The 23,485-nt window shown below is 40.6% G+C and overlaps 1 protein-coding gene across 6 annotated transcripts in view; it reads right to left on the reverse strand.

Annotated features, from left to right (window-relative positions):
- Positions 1-23,485, reverse strand: part of NCOA2 (nuclear receptor coactivator 2) — a 195,777-nt gene that overhangs the window by 18,012 nt on the left and 154,280 nt on the right. For all 6 annotated transcript variants that reach the window (XR_010070030.1, XM_063327036.1, XM_063327034.1 and 3 more), the window contains 8 exons: positions 21,942-23,211; positions 12,703-12,913; positions 9,444-9,653; positions 7,203-7,418; positions 6,415-6,544; positions 3,251-3,416; positions 1,017-1,295; positions 79-156 (listed from right to left, as the gene is read on the reverse strand). Coding sequence is in view for 5 of the 6 variants with exons in the window: in XM_063327036.1 (XP_063183106.1) it covers positions 79-156; positions 1,017-1,295; positions 3,251-3,416; positions 6,415-6,544; positions 7,203-7,418; positions 9,444-9,653; positions 12,703-12,913; positions 21,942-23,211 (2,560 nt within the window). In the remaining variant the exon portion in view is untranslated. The remainder of the gene's footprint in view (positions 1-78; positions 157-1,016; positions 1,296-3,250; positions 3,417-6,414; positions 6,545-7,202; positions 7,419-9,443; positions 9,654-12,702; positions 12,914-21,941; positions 23,212-23,485) is intronic.

Here is a 23,485-nt window from a genome sequence, read left to right on the forward strand (position 1 = left end):
GCATTACAACTGTTTTGAACTGAGGGGAGAAAGAAGAAAACAAAGTGATTTTTTTTAAAAAAGTACTATTTATCTCACCTGTGTTGGCACTCCAGGTCTCAAAGACAGATTCATATTGGAGACACTGCTGATCTGATTTATCAGTGGCTGCCGATTCTAAAGAAAAAAAACCCCATAAGCAACACCAAAACCCAAGGGTTTTAGAAGGAAAACAAGAAAAAGGAAATGTTATATACAGAGGTATATATATCAACGTCACAACCAGTTGGTCTGAGGACCTAGTTTTACATATTCAAACAGGGACTAGTTTTCCTGCTCGAGTCCTACTATCATTCACAGAATCCTGTTTCTTAAGGAGGTAATACACCATACAAATAACCACTAAGCTGTTTACCAAACATGCTGCCTTTACAGCTCTTGTCCTTTTTGAGTTTGGCATTGGACTGTTGAGGTTTACTCTGAATTAGAGCCTATCCTGATGTTTGAAGGCAGAAATGATCTTTCCTCCTCCACTAGAAAAGCATTAATATCTTATTTATAGCACTGTGAACCCGTATATTTAAAAATGAAATAAGAAACAACAACTTAAAGTGATCCTCAAAAGTAGATGAAGGCCATGGACTAAAAAAGGATGTTGGTATCAGGCAGCAATAAAAGCATTTAGATTGCTGGAATAGTCAAGATATAACAAAGAGAAAAAGACTTATATAACAAAAAGCACCACTGCAGCCTTGCTTGAAGAATTAGTGAGACCTAGGCTTAAATACTAGGCACATTCTTATAGACACAGTATTATAGAAATAATAACGGAAAGGTGCAAAAAAAGACCAAGAAAGAGACTGCGCAAGGTACTGTCTTGGCAAAACTCATTATGGCTAGTGTTTTCAGTTTAAAAAGTGGAACTAGGCTATAATAAAACAGAGTACGCCCTTCAGACCCGGTCTGTTTGGAGCAAGCTGACAGTATGTGTGCGTGCGCCTGCGCCAGCGTGCAGCCGGGCACGGAAGGGGACGTACCTGCTGTGCCTGGAGCCTGTGCTGCAGCTGGAGCCGCAGCTGGTTCGGCTGGTTCTGCACGATGCCGGCGGGCCGCAGGCCGGGCCGGGGCTGCATGCGAAGGGCTGCGTAGCCCGGGCGCTGCCCCATGGGGTGGAAGCTGGGGTCCTGCATGGGCGCGTAGCTGCCCTGCGCCATCTGAGCCTGCGCCGCGTACTGCTGGGAGAACACCGGCGCCTTCTGCTCCATCAGGATGCCGGACTCCTGGCTGGGGAAGGTCTCTGGGTCGACAGCTTGGCTCTGCAGAGAAATGCGAACAACAGGAACAGTTGGCGGGACGCGGCTTTTCACAGGATTGTACGAGACTAATACAGCCACCCTGCAAAACCAAACTTCCAGGATGTGAATGTTTGTAAACAGAAAATTACAGACATTTTCTTTACTTGCACATAAAACTTAAAACCAAAGAGAATTGCATTTTTGAGTGTCAAAACATATTAATGGAGATGAATTCCTCCTCTCTTTTCTTTTTATTTTAAAACAAAGACCCACAATCTTTGTCATGTTCTTAACATAGCCATTGTATTATCCTGCTAACGAATAAAAACCTGAAATGACAAATGCTCTATCAAAATCTGTAAATGAAGTGATGCCAGCATATTTTTGCCATTGAATCCGAGATAAATTCAAAGACGTTACAAATGAATAAGGATAAGAAAGTATATTTTTATCAGTATCTTCCAACAAAATAATGACTTCAAATAAAGATGCCTGAAACTATTACAGCAGCTAATGTGAACAGACTGCCTAATTCTTTCAGGGCACTTTCACACAAACTGATTATCCATTAGCATAAAAAAGCTAACACAATTCTAAACGCCATTCTAGATACTCCCCTAATATTTGCTCTAGCCAGAATAATTTTATAGCTTATTCCTCACTGACCTTGGAAATCAAGTTAATCTAAATTTCAGTGCCTCATGAAAGAAAGACTTTAAGCTCCTATAAAATGTTTGATGGGTATTTTAAAAAACATGTTCTGAGATGCGACAGTTCCCTTATCTGCAAAACTCTTAAACTGTTTCCATTGAGATATTAATTAAATAGAAATATATGTACCACTTAGTTTGAAAAAACACACTATTCCTATTTTTTGGTGGTGGTATTCCAAAAGCTATGTAATATTGCATGGAAGTTTCACACTGCAAAACTGAAGTTCACCAATAAATTGTATCTCCACCTTAACACCTCACTGAGTTCTGCGTTGTACTAAACAGGCTTGGAGATAGTTTTCTCAGGTTCAAAACAGGATTTCGTTTGTTCTCTTTTGTATTTAAAACGCAGAGTTAGTTCAGAAGTTATGCTCAGGATGCTGATGAGTGCTGGGAAATGAAATGGGTATTCTAGGCTCCTCTAAGAATATTACATCATTATCGAGAAATGTACAGTTGTTTTTGAAAATACAGTTTTGATGCCACAAACATCAAGAACTAACTTTTCCCCAATTTTTTTTTCATTTTTACCAACTTTTTTTGCACCACATAAGGCTGAAATGGATGAGAACCAACTGGAAGCCAAAAAAAAATAACTCGGGGAAAAAAAACGGATGGAAAAGAACAGAACAATTTCATGCTGCAAAGTCTAGGAAGCATGTTTGTAATTAAAAAAATAAAATAAAATTACAGTTTTAAGTGCTTGGAATGAAATCATCTGCTTCAGGTGAAAGTCGTCCCTTAACATACATTAATCAACTGAGGGAAAAACTACAAGTGAAATTACATGTTACAGGTTTGCTCATCCAAAAGCTTGCTGCCCCCATGACACAAAGGTCTTGATCTTGCTCCTCTGCTCCTATGTCTTCATATTCTTTTTTGCTTCTTTCCTATACCCTGTCGCTGGCCGTGATCTTGCCTTTCCCCCACACAGTTGTTCCTCTGACCACCAGATAAGCAGAAGCCTGCTAATTTTTTGGCTTTGGTGAGGTTAGTTGCATGAAGCGAAGTGGCTGAGCACAGGTCAGAAGAAGTAGAGCTCGGTGAGGGTGGCAGGGGAGAGGAAGGAAGACTAAACCTGGGGCTGAAGGAGGCTTTTCAGGCGACACTGAGCCGTTAGATGGACTCCCACCAAAATATGTAACTCCATCCTAGCTTGCAAGAAGTGTTTTATAATCCCCTTCTTCAACACACATTTTACCACCTTGACAACATATCCTTTAAACGCAATACCTAATACATGCAATGCAATGTCTGGTATACCTGGCTAACTAGTTCTGGTATTCCGAGAGCCCTGTCGATTTCTTCTAAACCATCAAAATTCCTTAATGCCATGTAAAGCTGATCCAGGAGAGCACCCTCGTCGCTTGGTGACTCTGATGAAGGATGATTACACAAGAGATCATCTGGTGAGCTGCCAAACGGTTGCCTGTGAAAACATGAACCCAGCGTTAGTAAACAGCTGCTGAAAAACAAGAAAGAATATCAGAGGATTAGTACTCAAATGGAATTAACAAGTGGAGACAGAAATTATTTTAATCGCTGCCAATTTTGTTTAGAAAACTATTCTGGGTGAAAGTTATGCTACCCAAAGAAATGACTAAATAGCGTGATTAATGCCTGTCAAGACCCTACAAGCACGGTGTATCCGGCAAGTAAGCGAGCACACCAAAGGTATGCCCAAGTGCCGATTTCAGGCACAGGGTCAACAGAATAGAGAAGTCAGTATAGAATACAGTCACTGAACACAGGAGGTTAAATAATTTTTTTAAAAACTAATTGTAACTTTGAATTTCAGATGTTAGATTAACTATACTACATATATATATATACACACACAAGTAGAAGAACTCATTTCCATAGACGCTCTTCTTAACTGGTTTTCTATCAGACTAAGCAAGCGTAAGAGGTCACAAAGGGGTCCAAGGATTGTCTGAGCTCGCGCAAACTGAACATCTGGAAGAGCTGGCCAGAAGCATGAGGGAGCAGAGAGAAAAGGACACTCTCCTTTTGTTTGCAGCAAAACACTGCATCAGCTCAACCTGTCTTACAGAATTGCACACTTGGGTACCAGTTTATGCACTTGGTTATGTGCCTCAGAAGGGTGTCAGCAAGAATTTGGATACTGTCAGGCAGAGTGTGCTGACTCTATAAATCCTGCCTACCTCACCCCTGAATTTGTATGCAAAGCACGCTCACAGTTACAAAGGCAGAATAAAGGTTTATTCCAAACCCAAAGGACGAAACTTGCCGAGAAACAAACTAAATCTGAAATAACACCTTATCTGCAGCCAAATGACATATTTTTGTTTTGCAGTTCACACACAAGCCCTACTTCATGCGCAAGACTACAACAGAAAATATAAAGAGCAAAGCATTCTGCAAGCAAGGGCAGCTACTATATACACATCGTGGCAGAATCTCATCCCAGATAATTACTCAGAGATAACAAAATCCGTCATACATGGAGGGAGGAAACAGCACTGTATGTGCACCCTTTTTACATGTCTGTTTGGAAAAACAAAGAAACATGTTTGTATATTTAGTTTCCATAATGAGATATATGGTTGCCATGGAAGTCTAATCTCTATGTCAGAGCTAAGCAGGAGGAGAGAGCTGCATCGTCAGGCTATACACCTAAAACCCCAAAGGATGGCAAGCAGGAAAACTAACAAAAACATATTCTTTTTAATTAGCTCTCGGACTGCAAAAAACAAAAATAAGGATATATATATATGACGTACCTTTAAAACACCGCAAAGTATTAATCTCATATATAGGCAAGTTTCTATAACCCTCACAAATGGAATTACAAATCAGTAAAAGGGAAGAGTGGGAAAAAAAATTCTTTGAATCAAATTACTTGCAAACTTCAAAGATGTCTTATAAGAAGGGATCTATCATCTGCAAAAATAATCAATAGGGCTAGCCAAAAAACCTCACTAAAATTGTAAATGGGCATGAATATATACGGTACGAAAAAGTTTAAAACATTTGTCTAATTCTCTATACTAAAGAATGACAATTACTTTTTTTTTTTTCCCCATTTTGTTTCTATAACACTATGATAATGTTATTCTTTTCTCTAAAAATTTAATACTCACTATGATAATGACATTATAAAAATACAAATCCCAGGGATTAATAAAATAAGAAATGGCAGCACCAAACAATTCACCATTTCTGTTTGAGTGTAAATGACTGAAATGTGATTACTTTCAGATGCACTGCAATGGGAATTTTTTCGCCATCTTCAGCTACAAGGAAATTATGAGAAACGCAAAGGTAACAAAATGGAAGAAATATCTGCCTGGCTTGCTCATCAAACATGGCTCTGTATTTTATTTTACGGTGTCATTTTTTAAAATGAAAAATTAAGTTGTGCAAACAGTGCTTTTGGCATATGGGCACCCTAACTGGAGGGGAATTAGCACCAGGAAACATCTTGAAAAGCATAAAAAAGTTAGGAAAGTAACGGAGAAAATGCCACACTTAAATTTACAGATAATATTTTTGGACATCCTTTCATAATGAAAATTAAGAGAATGTAGTCAGAAGATTATTCTTTCTTCAAACACACTTTTTTTCAACTGCTTCCTCTCATTATCTTTTCAGCACTCCTCCCATTTACTTCTGAAAAATATCCCAACTCATGCAATTCAAAATATTTCAACATTTATCCTTTATCTGTCCATTTTGTATCACTTATTCAATCCGTAAATATGTCTAGTTTCTCTAATTTAAGCAACAAACTTTTTGGAGAAGACGTGCCTTTTTTAAAAAAAGTGTAAATTGCTTTTCATATTTATGGCATTCTTAAAAAGTCTTAATGATGAAAAAAGTTACTATATTACATATGAGTTAATAGCTTGTGATCGACCGTTGGTTCTGGATACCAGAGAAGGAGCTAACTTTAGGGAAGAGGCAGGTCTGTTTGACTTCCATCTTTCCTTCCTCGCTTTTACGGAATTTAGGTCAATTAAAAAACCCCAAACAAAACAGAAATTAACGATGTCCTGCACTACTTAAAACAGTACCTCGTTGCAGAAAAAGACAGCTATAATTACAAAGGCTCTAGCATTTTCCCACATTTAGTGTTAAGTATAATTGTTAACAATTAAAACCAGCAAACCCAGACAGAATCATGCCCATGTTAATGCTCGAGAGGTGAAACCGGTGCAATTACCCAAAGCACTGGCAGCGTTCACTGTGACACAGAACTTCCAATGCTTCCAACACATTAAATGGCAAAGAGAGCATTTATAAGTATTACTGGAACATGCATACATTTCAGGAGCATAAAATACCACAAGCATTAAATTGATGTATATTTGGTGAATATTTGATGTAGAACTTTGTTTCCATGTGGTGTATAAAACACAGGCCTGTAAAATCTCTCCAGGTTTTGATGCAACAGTAAGACTCACCTGTTTTGATTACCAAAAGTTGCCTGATCTATAGGCAAGATGCTGTCTGGCCACGGTGCAGTCTGATTTGGAGGTGCCTGTTGTTGGCTATACTGAGGTCCTCCTATGTTCATCTCCAACTCGGATGGCCCTAATAAAGGAAAAATAACCACATAACTTTTGTGAAAAACATCTACTTTCCTGTTACTTCTTTTCATTGACTATTCATTATCTATTTACGGTAAAAGCAAACAAAATCATTAAGACTTCAGTAACGTTACACTTAAAAGCGTCGTGATTTTTTTGGTTAAAAACTGCTTTTAAAATTTGAGAAAACAACATGAGAACTCTGAAAGCGGTTCAAAACCATAAAACAGCAGATATGACATCAGAGATTCAAAAAGTTAGTAAGATAAGCATAAGAAAAGGACAGCATATAGAGTAAATATCCTAATGTATTTGCTTTAAAAGTGACCAAGAACCATGATAAGGTTCCCAGCATTTCCTCTTAAAAAACTGCCCAGTCTTTAATAAACAAGAGCATCTTCCTATCCTTTTTCTTTGGCCACACCACTGTGGAGCGACAGAGTAGCAGGAATTGTTCATTTCAATATATGCGTTGAAAGTTAGTGTTTTCCACACCCTCCTTCCTGCTTCCAAAGGAAACTTTTCACTGCGGAATATGGTTCGCATCAAATCTATAATTGAAGTGAGTCTTTTTTTTTTTTTTTTTCTTTTTTTTTTCTGCTTCATCTTTCGACAGTCCAACGCATGCCACAAAGCACGACTTCACAGGCGCCCTGACTTACCCATATTCATGACCTGAGATGGAAGCATCTGCCTTGGGCCAGGCTGGTTGCTGGGTCTCAAGGGGATGCTGGCCGTGGGGTTGCGGATCATGCCCGCTTGCACCGGCCGGTTCATGGCACTAGCTGTGGGGGCGCAGGTCACCCTCACAGCAGGAGCCTGGCTTCCCCAGTCTCCAGATGTCATGGCAGGCCGAGGGGCATTGCCACCGATCATTCCTGCACAAAAACCAAACAGACTTAGGTGCTGACACATGCTTCAGAACAGCTTCGGCATTACAAATGCCTGATGAGTTGCGTTTTTTAGCGACGAAAATGCAGTAGTTTCACTCAAAGCACACTGTACCGCAACTGTCTGTCCAGATGTGCAAAGCTACAGAATGATGCCTTACGCTGCTTAGTCAAGGGGCTGGAGATTATTATACATTTTACATGAGGAAGATCCTTTTATCATTTCCGAAACGCTGTTCAGAGTAAGCGTTCCCACATGTAGTCTGCGACAGGTGCCGAGGGTGTGTGGATAGCCCTAACTTCCTTCCTCAGGAAATGAATCACGTTTGCTGATGTGTGTGTCAGTGCTTTACTTTCCAAGCGCTAAGTGAGAATGAAGACTTGAGTAACAACATGTTATCGCTACACACGCTTACAAAATGAGGAGGACTGCATTTAAATCCGCATTCTGCAAACATATCTCCTTTAATTTGGAACCGAGAGCCTTCTTAGCTTCAAGGCTCACCCAGACAATCTCAAACCAATATACGGTGCAGGGAAATTACTCACAGGAACTTTCCGATAGATGCTGAAGTTCATTACCGTTATTTTAGGGGAAGTCCTCCTACATCTACTGTAAACAACTGGTACAGTTTATTTACACTTGGAATATATAGAGTACTACGTTCTGACACTAGCCAAAAAAACCCAACCAAACCCCAACACAAAAACCCCCCAAACCCAAAGATACGCATTCACAGCATTTATATGTTTCAATTTTATACAGTCAAGAGCAGATAAAACACTGATTTCAGATTGGACTAGTGGTCTCTCCAGTTGCATTTTGCAACATCCTTAAATGAATACTAAAAGCCACACAAATAATTATTACTCGTCAGTTCAATTATTTGTTGATATATAACCAAGGAGAAAAACCCTCTGAAGAGGGTCATTGTTTCAGCTGCTGTACAAAATTTGCTTCGGTGTTACATCCTCAGGTTTGTTCTATTTGTGTACATATTCTATCAGCTGAAATATGTGGTGTGCTAGAGCAAATGGCAGGAACACAGATAATACTCTCTAACTTGTATACATAAGATGAACAACATCCTCTAATACGTATACAGAACATGAAAGTAATAGGACACTTGAAAGACTACAAGTTGACCTCTAAACTGCTTAAATAGCATATTTCAGTGTCTGGCAGCATGTCTTTTTTAATACTGTTGCAAACTAAACATAAAATTTTCACAGTTCATTTTGAAAGGACTTAAAATACCCATTTATTTACTCGCTCAGAGTTCTTAGCAGTTGTTGCACACTTGGACAGTCTCAGACCATGTACTAGTTGAAATAAGTCAATCAGCCAGACTTTTCTTGCGAACCCCCCCTGTAGTATGTATCTTTGTACAATATTATGGCAACATGAAGAAATCAGTGCACCACAGTTCAGGCATAATCCATGACAAGAGGTAATACCACCACAACATCTGATGGTTCTCAAAATGTTTATGTTTCAGAAAATTATGAAAATACTAGCCATTTCTTTAATTTAAAATGAGAACTAAGGACAATAAATAAAGGATAACTAAAGGCAAAACCAAGGTCTGCCGAGATACATATCATGAGGGCAACAGTATTGCCCACTATTTTGTTAGAAAGATGCTTTGAGACAAGCGGTTAATGTATTTCTTTTCTGAGGCAGAAAAGATTGTTACCCAGGATTGTTACCCATCTGAGCCTCAGGTGAATCTGGAACGTATATGTGAACAGACTCTAATTGCCAATACACTGTGTTCATCTAGACGTTTTCAGGTAGGTGAAAAGCAGTGCATAAAGAGCAGAACTAAAAATATGCAGAAACAAATTCAAAATAAATATGCCAATACATAACAGCCCATGAAACATCATTTTTTCCAGACTATTTGGAAAGTACTTATAATAACCTGCACTTGTAATAACTCCAACATTAAGTTACACATGCTATAGGCTGTTCCTCAAGTATATTAAATAAAAAAAGGAAAGTCATCTTACCCGTGCTACTGTTGCCTAAAGTTCCTTGATTTCCGATCATCCCTTCATTCCTGCCCATCAGTCCCGGCTGAGGTATCACCGAATAGGGGCTACTCGTTCTTATGGGTGGGAAAGTTCCTGCACCTGTTGGGTTCTGCAGCGTGATGTCAAGTGGTAAATTCTGGTTTGGTAATAACCTGCCCAGTTGCCCTGCTCGTGGGTTATTAAAAGCTAGACAGGAGGAGCAAAGAAAAAAAGCAAAGTTACAAGAATGGAAACTTTACTTGTTGAAAAAAAAAAAAAAAAAAAAAAGAAGAACCCAAACACACTTTAAGCTCTTGGGCTGAGCTATTTAATGCTGCATAATTTACCCACTCCCTATCTGTCTGAGAAACATCCCTTCTTGACATTTTTATGTAAATTTCAAAATGGAACATTCTGACACTAAAACAGATATGACTTATATTTTTAAAACTTTAAATGATGCAATTTAACTGACAGAAGAGCCACTACAGCAAAATATACCACTATGTGATGTGCATACTACTGCCAATTAATCTTATACCTAGTAGGACTGTAATTGCATGCAGATGTCATCCTGAGGCAGATTGTTAAGAATTACCTCAGTTTTGAAAGTTTTCCAGCATAAGCTGTGCCCCTGAAGAAGTTACCAAAATTAAGGACAGAATGAGGCTATATCAGCTCCTGTAGCACCATTTCAACATCTCCCTCAATTTTGTTTTTTTACATTTTTCTGTCATTAATAAAAATAAGTACTTCCATGATTCAGCAACAACAAATAAGCAGTCCAGAATTAGAGCTGTGCCACCATAATATTCTGGTAAACAGAACCACGTTTGATGGTTACTGTCACCTTTATATAATTATCTTCTTCTCTTGAGGTGTTTTGTGCTCTTAAAATCAGCCTCTACAAAGGAAACTGCAGACTGTCTCAGAAAAGTGAGCAAACATCTGGCTCAGCTGGTTCCAGTGCATGAAAGCATCTCCTGTGTGCACAACTATTTCTCAGACATGAATCAAACACGGACCTTGTGCCTGTGATTCCATTTCCAATCATACCAGTAAAATACATACAAATAAATTAACCTTTTTTCTGAAATTATTATTTGCGATACTTCTGTATAGCTTCCTCTAGGAGAGTCTCTGATATAACAGCATCCTTAAAGTGACTTCTGCATTTTTATATTCACCAAATTACAAAGAAGTTAAAGAACTTCTTCCTCATTTTAGATCAAAGTAGTGATACTTTTGAATTTGAGAACTTAGATGAAGTTTATTAACAGAAACATCTTATTACAAAGGTCTCTGACTTTTCTTCTTATTAAGTAAGATTATTTCTTCTTCATAAGTAAGTGACCTTAATAATAGTCACTTAATAATTAATAAAATGACCTTCCCAAGCTTAGGGGCATCATAAAGTCTATGGATTGAACCAAAACCAAACTTCAGTGACAGTTCCAGAGCAGTTTGCCCCAGAAGTCTGAAGAATCACACAGGTGAATAAGTTGTTATAGGAGTAGCTTTGCCAGCACTCACTGATCCTACAAAAAGGAAAGCTGTAAATGCAGCACAAAATAGCAACACAGCTGATGAGATGTGATGGTGCTTGAATCGCACGTTCTGCTCTTGGTCAGGATGGGACTGAAGGAGCCTCCCCGTCCCCCACGCAACAAACTCTAGCAATTTGACAAATCTACCAGCTTTCAAGTCTTTTATATATATATATATATATATATATATTTAACAGATAACAATATTTTATGTGTTTTCACATAAAACCTGTAAAATGAAAGCTGGTTATTTCTTCAGGAAAAAAATATTAAAAAAAACCAAACCTCTTTTGAAATTGTCTATGATTTGACATTCATTCTCCATTGGTTTTCTGTGAGCATATGAGAAGCCACACACTATTTCTGTGCACTTGTTATCTGTGTGCGCTTCTACTGAGAACAAGGCAGAAGTTCCCTAGGGGAATCAGGCACAGACACAAGACTGAGCTGGGGGCAAAAGTTTTAGGGTTTTAATTTACATGGGAAACAGGACGCTGCTTTTACAGAACTGCTGCTAATCACCAGGATGCTCTCATTTACAATCATACTGTTACTGTACTGCCAGTAGCTTTGAAAGCAGATTTAAAGCCAGGTTAACCCTGGAAAGCTAAAAGGCTCTAGTGGAAGGAACCAACAGACCTTGCTTCAGAAAGGATATGCTGAAGATTTCAGATGCACAGAGATTTCCTTCTGACTTATGTGCTGCTGCTGCAAGTACCCCCATACTTACAAAAATGAGTACGTTAAATTCAAGCACCTTTCTATGAGCAGCATTGATAAAAAATGATAACTTAAGGATCTGTAGTGGTTTTAATAGGCATTCAAACATCAATATTATTAATATTAATATTTATTTAAGCATTTATACGTAATAATTTGAGTTCATGTAAAAGTGGCAAGGTGTTATTTTAATATCATTAGAATGGCTAAAAACATTATCTAAGCCCTACGGTTTATAAAAAAAACCACCAATGGACATTTAAGGAAGTAAACAGACGTTGCCATCTTAGCCAACAGGAGAAAAAAATGAAGCAGTAGCTTTTTATGCTATTTTCTTCAACATTCGTAGCTGATATCTGGGAGGATATGAGAGCAAGGACTGCTGTCTTGCTCACTTTCCATTATTCTATGGTGGTAGACCAACATTTCAATGCTGATTTGTGAGTTAATTAATAAAGTTAAGGAACACTGTCAGCTGGAAGTGACTCAATTAAAAGCCACAATTTCGAATTAAACTTGGCCATTCCTCTTAATCATAGGTCTTTCTATTAATCTTGTGGTTTTAGAAGACGACTCTCCTTCACGCCTAGAAAAACCTCTCTCGTCCTTTTTACTGAACGAGCTGCTGGAAAGAAGCGATCTGCATCACAACAACATGCGCGCGCTTCTCCATCCCAAAGCCATGGATGCCAACAGCAGCATCACCTATAACCCCAGCAGGGGACGTTTCGTTTATTTTGAGGGTACCCCTTAAAACTCCTCAGAGGGCAGGGACTTCCAGGGCGCTGAGTGAAATTAGACAGAACCGCCACATCTGTTTCAAAATGGGGCGACCGCAGATGGCGCTATGTCATCACACAAGACCAGAGCAGGACCAGGAGCTGCCCAGTTCCTCCCCGGCGACCCAGGGGTACCACCACCACCACTGCCGCCGCTGCTTTGGGGGTTCGCAAGCTCTGCCAACAACGCGCGCGGAAAGGCGGACTCACTGCTCTGTGAAATCCTCATTGCTGGTTTCTGGGTGGCCACAGCCGCGCCAGGGCTGCTGTCACTGGTGAGCTGCATGAGGTCATTGATGATGGCTTGCTTGTCGACCGAACCCGCTGGCGCGCCTGGGCGGCTTTCTGGGAAAAGCTGCGGTAACTGGCTGTTCTGCAGGTCATCCAGAATCTCCTCCAAGTTGTCCAATTCACTGCCTGGCTGCAATAGAAAAAAAAACCAAACACAAACCCACAGTACAGGTCGCCGCTCGCCTGCTGTCGGCGTCCTGCTCGTGCCGAGCCAGGCAGCCCCCAACCGTTACGCCCGCACCGGCTTCGGATGCTTCCTGCAAGAAGCCTGATGTGGAGGAAGCTCACAAAGTTGCTGAAAGGGGACTGTGCAGGCTCCCCAGGGCCCCTCTGCCTCGCACTGGGGGACCCCAATGTGGCACTGGCATCCCTTCAAAACCCCGGCATCGGGACATACAAATCCACAGGATCCGTACGTCGGGCAAAGGGGAGATTCTCCCTGTGAACTCTGTGATTGGTGCAGACAGCAGGGATAATTTGGCAGGGGAAGAGATCCCACAGTGATGAAGATGGGGGCTGATATAGGTATAACCTATATTCCTTTCAGCAGAGTCATATTTCTAGTCTCTTTATGACTTGATTAAAAGCATACAACGGAAAAGTTGCTTCATGGCTAAAACAATTCCCCATATGCGTTTTATTTGTTACATTCAAAACCTTAACACTGATTAACTCTATAGAAGTTCACTGGCAAGAAATATAGATTTCAATGAAGTTCTATAAATTAAAACCTGTCAACTAGTTACTAGATTTAGGAAATTATTTTGCTCACAAGTTCCCAAATCACTGAAAATAACTTCTCTACGGTAAGAAAAAAAAGAGAAATCTAGTTACATTCAATTCAGTAGAAAATCATCATGAAATAAAGATGTGAAAAAAATTAAGTTCATCCTCTACTAACTGACCCGCATGTTTTTCTTAAAAGTGTTGATTTTCACCAGTATTTTTTTTGGTCAGCTTCTCTGCCTATAAACCCTCAGAAGTAAAATCTTTTTCTGTCTGAAATTTGGAAATTATTACAAGTATATGCTCCAGTCCTAAGCTTTTAGACAGGGTAAAACTCTTTCGGCTAATAATTACCAACAGGCAGTCCAGTTTCAGTTACCACCAAGGTGCACGGGAAACATTTCATGACAGCATTTATAAAGAAAACCTACTCAAAATCAGCGCCTTCATTAGGAAATGTGCAATGACGCAAGAGAGGCAGAGAGTGAGCAGCCAGCCGTGAAGGATGGGGAACCGAGAAATACCACCACGAACATGCACAAAACTGAAATACAATTCTTCCTGTTCTTTTTTGTCCTACCGCCACATCGTGAACTTGTTATTTATTGAGCAAGCTTATGCTGCAGATCACCGGATAATGTAGAAATAACCTGAGATGGCTTTTAACTACCTACTGAGGCGCTCTCAGCCTAGCTAGGAAGCAGTGCACGTCAGTCTGTACTAAACTCCTGCTGCCACAGCTAACCCGCTCCTAGGATTGGGAGCTGGGAAGCCCAGCTATTTTATTCAAAGGTAGCTAAGATGCCTCGAGGTTACATCTCTACATACCTTTTTTGGATGACTGGTTGCAGATAAACACGGTATTACTCTTTACTCCTTCCACATCACCTCCTAGTCTTACATATTGGAATATATGGTGCAAAAGGGGAAGGATTTTACTCGGTTAAAAACCAGCATGTGGGTGATCTGGAGGCTGGTGTTACTGGCAAAATGGTAGGAAATGACAGAATCAGAGGACTGGAAGAAACTTAAAGCCTCGAGGCAAAATCCGTGTATGCCATTCCCTACAGAAGTTCATATAGCCTCTTGCTAAAGTCATCCAGTGACAGAAAACTGGGGGGTTTTCTGGGAGTGAGACAGTTTCCCTGGGGAATTGGTTTCAGAACTCTGCCATCCTTACTCTTGGGGTTTTTTTCCTCAGTGTCGATGCAAAATCTCCGTCACTGAAATTTAGACCCTTCCTTTCTGTTGTATTTTGAATCTGGAGAACAAGTTGTGCTCCCCTTTCTTTTTCTAACCTTTTCTGTATTTGAAAACATATGCTTTTTGGGGTCTTAAGCTAAAGGCATTAGGCAATCTCAACTTGTTGAATTTCCTTCAGCATATAACATGTTTTCTAGACCTCTCATTACTCTTGTTGCTCCTGTTGTTGATTCTGCTCAGTTGATCCACACTTTTGCTGAAGTGCCATGTCCAGAACAGGACTTATGATGAAGCCTTACAACTGCTGAGTAAAGCAGAAAATTTACTTGATGCATAGTACGCTCTGATGGCATGTTCCAGAAAAGCCTGTGATTTTTTTTAATTCCATGACATTACTGTCTGTCACTCATCTTGTGCTAACTACGATCCCTAGACACAGCTCTGAAAAAGTCCTATCTAGCTAGTTGTCCGTTGTCCGCTCCTTTTTTTTTTTGTTTGTTTTAAAATCTCTGACATTAAACTTGACTAATTAGAACAAACAGCGTTTGTTCATCCTGAATGTTCTCCTAAGATTTTTCCTCCATGACTCCTGGTTGCAGCTGAATTTGAATTCTGTCCTCCAGTGTACCGCAGACATCCAAGCGCCACACGCCACTTTATCCAGCATAAGCTCAATTCTCTTGCCGGGTCATTAAGGTTAACTAGAACACCGAGCAGCTCTAGATGCTGGCACAGACTGCTACAGCACCTCCACTTTGACAGTGAATCCTTAAATAACTACTTTATGTGTAAGGCTTTCCAAACAGCTTCATACCCACCCACAGCAGTTTCGTCTTGACCATGCATCTCTGATCTGCTTACGAGAATGCCATGCGTAAGAAGGCCAAAGAGCCTTACTCAAACCAAGACACATGGCCTATGTTGCTTCTCTTATGCCAAAAAGCCCACTTGCCCTCTTGCAGAAGGAAAACGGGTTGCTCCCACATTCCCTGCTCTTGACAAATCCCCCTGCTGACTCGCTGCCTTCCAGGCACTTAACACGCAGTTGGGTGGACACAGCACACCGACAGAAAAGGTAGAGCCAGGAGGAATCAAATGTGATTACAAGAAACCTAAATCATTGTGCGGGCAGGTGAGAAGCAGATCCAAAAAGGTGCTCTGAGAGAGAGTTGTAAGCGATTCCTACAGGAGCCACATTTTGAGCACTGGGAGATCTGGTACAAGAAGACTGCAAGAGCCAGTAGAGGAGGCTGATGTAGGGTATCATAAATTATAGAAGGATGATTCAGTACTCTTTGGGGGAATTAAAGACATATGGCCTTCATTAAACATATTTGAGACAACAGTGAAGGGAAGTTTTATATGTTGCAGGGTTTTTTTTGCTTGGTTTTGTGTGGGACTTTGTGTCTTCCCTCCCCCACCCCCTTTTTTTAACATTCTGGCTACTGCAATTCTTTGTTTAAAATCAGATGTAAAAAAACCCAAACCAAACCCAAACCAAAGCCAGAGAAGAACATATTGATCCAAATGTGTCAGAAAACTGCACTCCCCAAGATGCTTTTAATTCCTCTCAGGAAGTGGCAAAGAAAGGCCAAATATAACAGATGTATTATAATAACACAAATACATAACCTTCCTCTTTTTTTGCTTAACATAATCAATATAAAACATTTAATCTTTTTTTTTTTATGAGATGAGGGTTCTCAACGGTTGCAAAAGCTCCAAGATAGATTTAGAATTAACATCGAGCTGTGATGCGAGCCTAAGTCTTTCCAGACCTACCCTCAAATGGCACCATATGCACAGAAACTAGCATTAAAATATTTACTCAGTTAGTTTCATGGGCTTTTTCTTATATTTATATTCTGTATTTATTTTGTTAATGGTCTAAATTGAAGTTTATGTAAATAGAAGGCACACCCTAACCTCCCTGTAAAACAATTATTTGTCATGAATTAAAAAAAAATCTGCCTGATAAAGTGCTAAGCATCACAAGAAAGTTCTTGTTAACATATTTTCACTATCTTTAAGCAATGCAATTACAACAATCTCCACAGAGCTTGGACACTAAGTGCCAGAAAACATACGACAAATTGTGCTTAGAAATATTTTTGCCTCTGAAAAAGTCATCTACTTTTGAAGTACTTATCACTGTTATGTAGAGAAAGGCAGATAAAAGTGTTAATTGATTGCAGAATCTTTTCAGCTCTACTGAAAGGCAGTTACACCTCAACATGAAGTTTGGTTTACAGAAGTTGATTATGTCAAAGTCTAGCTTCCATGGATTGTAAAGGACTGGATAAGATCCCAAACTCTCTGGAGATCTCTTTTACACCACAGGGCAATGCCCATGGCTTGCACTGAGACCCTGTATTCCAAACTTCACGCCTGTATACATTTCATTTCCGACCACGTATGACAGAGGCATCTAGGACTTTTTCCTTACAACAGGATGTCTTTTGGTGGGGACACAACTTGAAACCATACCTGCCTTGTGCAAACCCCAAGTCTGCTCATTAGCTACCTCTGTAGCACGGGCAAAACATTTGGCCATAAGAAGTAAACAAAACCGAATCCCTGCTCCTGACTGGCCATAAATTGAAGGATTGTAAAAAGCAGGAAAAAGTAAATCAGAAGTGGCATCAAGATAGTCTTTTTCTCCCTGGTAACTGGAATAAACATACAATTGGCTAGAAATCCTGTTATCAAGCTAATCTACTACTAATTTCTGGAAACAGAACTCTAATTGAAAGACATTCAGAAAATCGAATCCCCATTCTAAGGTTTTGATAGAATTTCAAGAAGAAACCAACGTCCTTCATTAATTTAATGGATTCTGGACATCAAGAAACAGGTTTTTGGAAGATGAGAGGCACGTGTAAAGAAAATATTTTAGTATTGGGAAGATACTGGTTTCCACATCAAGCAAGAGGACAGCAGAGTTGATAAAGTGTGTGAGGAACACCAGAACAGCTTCTGAGTTTTAGGACAAAAAGGTACACCCTTAAGATGATTTGTGGAACAGCACTGGTGGAGACTGTGGCCTTGCAAAGTCCCTATCAGACAAACAGGCTGTCTATATGGTCTACTGGCTAAAAAAGAGGAGATAAAGCTTTTAATTCCACACTATGCCAAGTACTTTCTCAGAGAATAAGCTACTTCAAATTTCTACATCTTGGTTTCTTCACCTGTAATATGAATATAATAATCCATATCCAATTTTACAGAAGAGTTTGGAATGCAAAACAATACAGCTAAATAAAACATTTCTTTAGCAAGGCAATCCCTGACATTGTCAGGCCATGACGTTTCTCTGACGTAATCCTACACTTTCATTCTCCTTCCCCCAAGCTGTTAGCTGGTCCTTGTCAGATTTGACCATCTGCTGACCACTACACGGGCTGCTCCCGACCAGCAGCACGAAGCATGAGGCGTTTTTGGAGAGACAGCAGAAGCAGTGGGGCAGAGGGAAGGAAGGTGCGGGATGAAGTTCCATCATGGCAGCTCCACAGTCGCTGGTGGGCCAGCAGGCAAACGTAGGCTTACTGCCGAAGGATGCCCTATAAAACAAATCTGTGGCAAATCAGGACTCGTGTTTCCACTGCCTTCCCTTTTTAATAGTGAGAACGACACAAGCACTCGTGGTGCTTGATACCAACAGTCCTACTACCGTTGGTGCTGTAGGAAAAGCTCTGCTGAGCCTCCCCAGCAGGTCTCTCTTTCATCCTCTTCCCCCACAGCTGCCTTAACTGGAATAGCAATCAGCCTGATAGAGCTTGATAACCATCATCCCACCAAGGAAGGGAAAAAAGGTACGGCAGCACTGGAAATATTCTCTGCTATTTGAGAAAGGCTTCCTGTCAGTTGCTGCTCTCTGCAGAAGTGTATGTTTAAACACACTACCTAGAAGACTGCTATTTTTAGCGCAGTGGTACACTTCAAAGCATTTCCTGCTCAGAAAGTCACACCAAAAGTAAAAGGAGAAAACGTAATGGCTCTGCTGCCTCCCAACGCCCCGATCCCCCTTGCAGAGGCCATCCCACTGCCGCCCTGCTGCAGTTTCCAGAGAAACTGCACACTCCAGTGACTAATTACTTAAAAATACAGCATTCCTCAGGGAGGAGAAGTTTTAAATAAACCTGCAAAATAGGTAACACAAGCACACGGCTAATTTTTACATACGGGAGGAAGAAGGGGGGGGGAAGGACGCAGGAGGATGGAAGAATTTAGCACAAGAATCTGTGTTCTAGTCTTGTACTAAATAGTTCCAGCTTTGATCTAAATTTAGGCAATGAGCACTTCCTGTGGGAGACCGTCTTCCAAAGCTGAAGAGTTTTTGATGCTAAATATTTTCAGTGATTTTATAATTGGGGTAAAGTGGTTATTTGTTTAAAGGCCTGGCCTTCAGCTAGATAAACGCTTACATTATTTTATATTCCCCACCATTTCCTCTCCTACTCCACGCTGGACTTCTCCTGTTTATTCAGCTCCAGGTCTCACTGCATTTTAAGTAGGTTTTAAAACTCTATTTACAACCAATGGGAGCAACAAAAGCCCTTCTGTCATTATCCAGCAGCCTTCCATCACAGCTGTGGGACTGCCTTCTCCTTACCTCGACGCTGAGGAAGCCCAAGCGCTTGAGCTCTTACCACTTTATCACGACTCCTGCGCTGCTTTGTGGTTTTCTGAACAGCCCCAACTCCTGGCCCTTCCTGTCCCTCCAGTTCCCTCTCTCCTGGGAGATAATCCCCGTCTTCAAATTTTAAGAAAAGGCAATTACACATCCATAGTCCATACTCCAACCCTCTCAAATCCCTTCCCTGACCTCAGAAACATGAAGCCTGAAAATAAAAAATGAATAGGCTATTCACTTTACAAAGTTCGTAATACTGGGGACCTGATTTTAAAATGCTTGAGGTTGCCAATGCTTGTAGACACTGAAGTCTCTTTCTTTAAAGTTAGTCTTATAGTTACACATTCACATTTAGGGTGAGAGGCAACTTGCCTACCTTTCCTCATGAAAACGTAATGCAGCTAATTTAAACTAGCCATCTAGGCTACCAGCGGTCAATGGGAACATCACTAGAGAGCAGCTCCCTATTTTAGACACACATTAGGATAAGATAAACCAAATCCTGGAGTATTTTTATATTTTTCCATCAATGATAAAAGGAGCTCGTATGACTACCTTCGACTAGACAGCTAACTTCTAGAAGGAACAAAACCTGCTCTATGTGAATGGGTTCACAAGCTTTGTTTCTTCTCTACTCCACAGAGATTGTCAAAGAGGAAATTTTAATTCTTTTAGAAATTTAATTCTTGGGGAATAAGCCATCTGAAGGCTATGATTTTGATCTACTTAGACAGACGTAATTTTTTTGGTGATTACCAAATTCTACCTTGTCCAGTATCAAATACTAGGACTGAAGGATCTCTGCCTTCAACCCAGTATTAACTTCAATGTGTAGGATTCCTGAGCTAGGAATTGGAATCTATTAGATATTTTAAAAATAGTTTATTCTTGCCAGTCTAGCTGTGAATTTCTTGATATTTGAGTTTTGCTAGCCTAACAAAGCATAAGTGCTGACAGAGAATCTAAGCCCTCCCTCTACAGGCACTACAAAATAGCAGCTGTATTCAGAACTAAACTAACATCCAGGCTTGAGGATAAATCCCTGTAGAAATTAGTGTAATTTGGCTCAGTTTCCCCCTAAAGCATGGGAAGGATTGAAAAACCACAATTACTCCTACATAATGGCAATAGCTGTCAAATCCTGTTGAAACAGAAGTGGTGAAGTAACCTTAGGAGACGCCTGGATAACTGAGATTTTAACAATGCTGCATCCACACTGTAGTGGCACGTTTGGCCTCTATGTTCTGTGGTTATAACCACTGTTGAAAGAACTGTCTACTAGTAAGAGACTGCCGAAAGGGCAAGGTGAAAAAAAAAAAATAATCCAATGCTGTGACTTAGGGCTAAGAAAATGTTGTCTATCCCTCCTCAGCCTTAATATACAATATAGAAGATATAAAAAAATTATGTCTTTATATACACACAATAATAACAATACAATAGATTCACAAAACCAAGCAAGCTCAAACGCACTGTTTTAACAGTGAAGGCTATGGCTGTGAATGAGAGAGTCACGAACGTTCACGGAGTGTATGATCTGATCATGATTTACAAACTAAGGCTTCATGCACAGGGCACTGCCTAGGGATTAATGACCAGCTGGGAGAGTTGATAGTGTAGGACAAAGCTAAGGATCATTAACTCCACCTAGTTGTAAACTCCCCAGAAAATGCCTTATGCTAAAATTGATATTGTAATTACCCATTTTATAAATAAAATAAACGGTAATACTGAAGTAGCAAATTGCTTTTGCTGCCTCCCTTTTTCTTGCAAAGCTCTGAGAACTAGAGCATTCTGGGTGATGTGAACCTGGTGCTTTTTGAAAGTGAATTCCGCATAAAAGCCAGCGAGTTAACACTTTTTAGCATAGGTCCTAACGACATACAGTTTATTAGTATGTCGGGCAGCAGAGCAACAAGCAGTCTTGCACAGAATGCAAAGAAATTCTGAACGCGAAATTCTGAATGCAAAGTTCCATGCAGATAACCTTGCACAGGGAGACATGATCTCTGCACTGAACAATTAATCATCCATGGGAACTTGGGGTTGAATATAAAACATTTTGAAGTAAAAAGCCCCAAACAACAACAATTCTGTGCCCCCAGCTGGCACAGAAATTTACATTTGCAGATCAAGTACAGCACAAAAGACCAGTAAAAAAAAAAGCTGGTATCAGTCCTTTCAAACAACTTCTGTCCTCGAGCATGAACCTGCTTTACATGGGAGAAGTGTAGTTGCTAGGCTGGGGTAGGTCAAGAGCCCGTGTAGCCCATGGCATTTCAACAACAGCCTAGGAAAATCTGTAAATAAGTTATCATTAACCAATAGTTACAAGTATTTTCCTTTTGTCTGACTATGCTGGGAAAGGTTCCCCAGCATTCAGTCCCTCTGTTATCCATCTCCTCCCAGTCTGTTCCTCTAGACAGAGTGATGATCACAACTTAGTAACACCGACTGGCAAATTGAGTGAAGACTGGATTTCAAAAGACAGGTAATGGCCTCTTGAAGTGTCAAGAAATTACTTTTAGAGGAAGTCAGATGTCAGAAATGCAGGCCTAGAACATCTCATTCACACGTAATGCAAAGATTTGCTTACCTGTTCGTTAGGCTCAAAGTTTATCTCTTCTTTTTCTGTCCTCATAGCTATTAACTTTGTGCTACCGGAAGGGTCTGTCTTACTGTCCAACCGCTCCAGTTTTGGGGGTATGTCTGGTAAACCAATATCTTTAGTATCATCTTTATCTAGCAAGTAGCGAAGTAGTGCATTATTATTCTTCTTAGGACTCGCGGGCTCCTGTTTAACAGTCACCTCTGAACCAGGAGCTGTGCTACTGGACTCCTGGTTCAGTTCTTTGCCTGTGGCCTCGGCTGTGAGCTTGGCCAAATCTACAGGAGAACTACTGTCCTGCAATAGTCTGTGCAAAATTTTATGCTTCTCCTTGAGCGAGGTTCCATGTGCTGAACCAGACCCAGGCAACCCTCCCGTGGAGTCCTTGCTAACGTCTCCCATGGTACTGGACAAAGGCGAAGGCTCCATCTGATCCGATTTGGTGGTCAGCAATTGTAATAGCTTTGTCTGGCTTTTTCCGTCGTGCAGTTTATTCTGTCCATCAGGTCTCTCACCACTGACAACCGGTGGCATGTTGCTATCGCTGTTATCTTTCTGTTCTCCTGAATGGCAGCTGCTCTCTGCTTGTCCAGTTGTACCTTCCGATTGCTCCCCGTATAGTCCAAAGCAGTCTTTAGAGTCCAGACTTCCCATCTTGCTTAGCTGGGGAGGATTCATATTCACAGGGGAATTTTGTAAATTTCCCATTTTTAGGTCAGGTGAAGCCAACGACGATCCTAGAGAAACGCCGTGGCCCTCGCTGAGGGCCTGAAGTGCGTTCAGGGAACTGTTGGTGTAGTTATGGCTATTTCCTGTGCTGCTGCAGACTCCCACGGGCGAATGCAAGCTTCCTGCAGGGGAGAACTGACTGGGTGGGATGCGAGGACTTCCTGCCACTCCAGGGCTCACACGATGCCTTGGGGAAAGCATAGAGTTTGGCTGCCCTGGGTTCATGCCGGGGCTGCTTTGTGAGGGGCTATTCATTTTTAGTGCATAGTTACTACCCTGAGGAGTGGATGCTTGTATGCTCGACACATGGTTCATTCCCCCTGAACCACCGAACCTGCCTGCTGGCATGCCCATTTGTTCCTTTGGGCCATTTATGGCAAAATTTATATTGCTACTGATGGTCATATCCTGACCTGGGTTCCCACTGCACATGGCCTGATGGGCAGGGCTGCTGGAGCTAATCGGGTTCAATATCTTCCCCATCCCTTGTCCAGTCAAATCCTGATTCATTCCACAGACGTTCTGCTCTCTATGTGGCAAGGGGAAGAAAAACAACCCATTAGCTAAAATGACAGTGGCCAACTTGCAATTACACTACAAAAAAAGAAGCAAAACCCCAAACCTCGCTTTAAAATAACACAACAAACCTACAATTAAAACAAATTGACAATTTGACAAAAGTGATATGCAACTCTCTACATGGCTGCACATTATCAGCATGGTTTTTCAGTACCTTATTAACAAATCAGTGGAAGAGAGGAAAAAACAAAATTATACCTCATTTAAATGACAGTCATCAGAAA

The sequence above is a fragment of the Chroicocephalus ridibundus genome, chromosome 2 (genome assembly GCF_963924245.1).
Source record: "Chroicocephalus ridibundus chromosome 2, bChrRid1.1, whole genome shotgun sequence".
In the NCBI taxonomy this organism is placed as follows: Eukaryota; Metazoa; Chordata; class Aves; order Charadriiformes; family Laridae; genus Chroicocephalus; species Chroicocephalus ridibundus.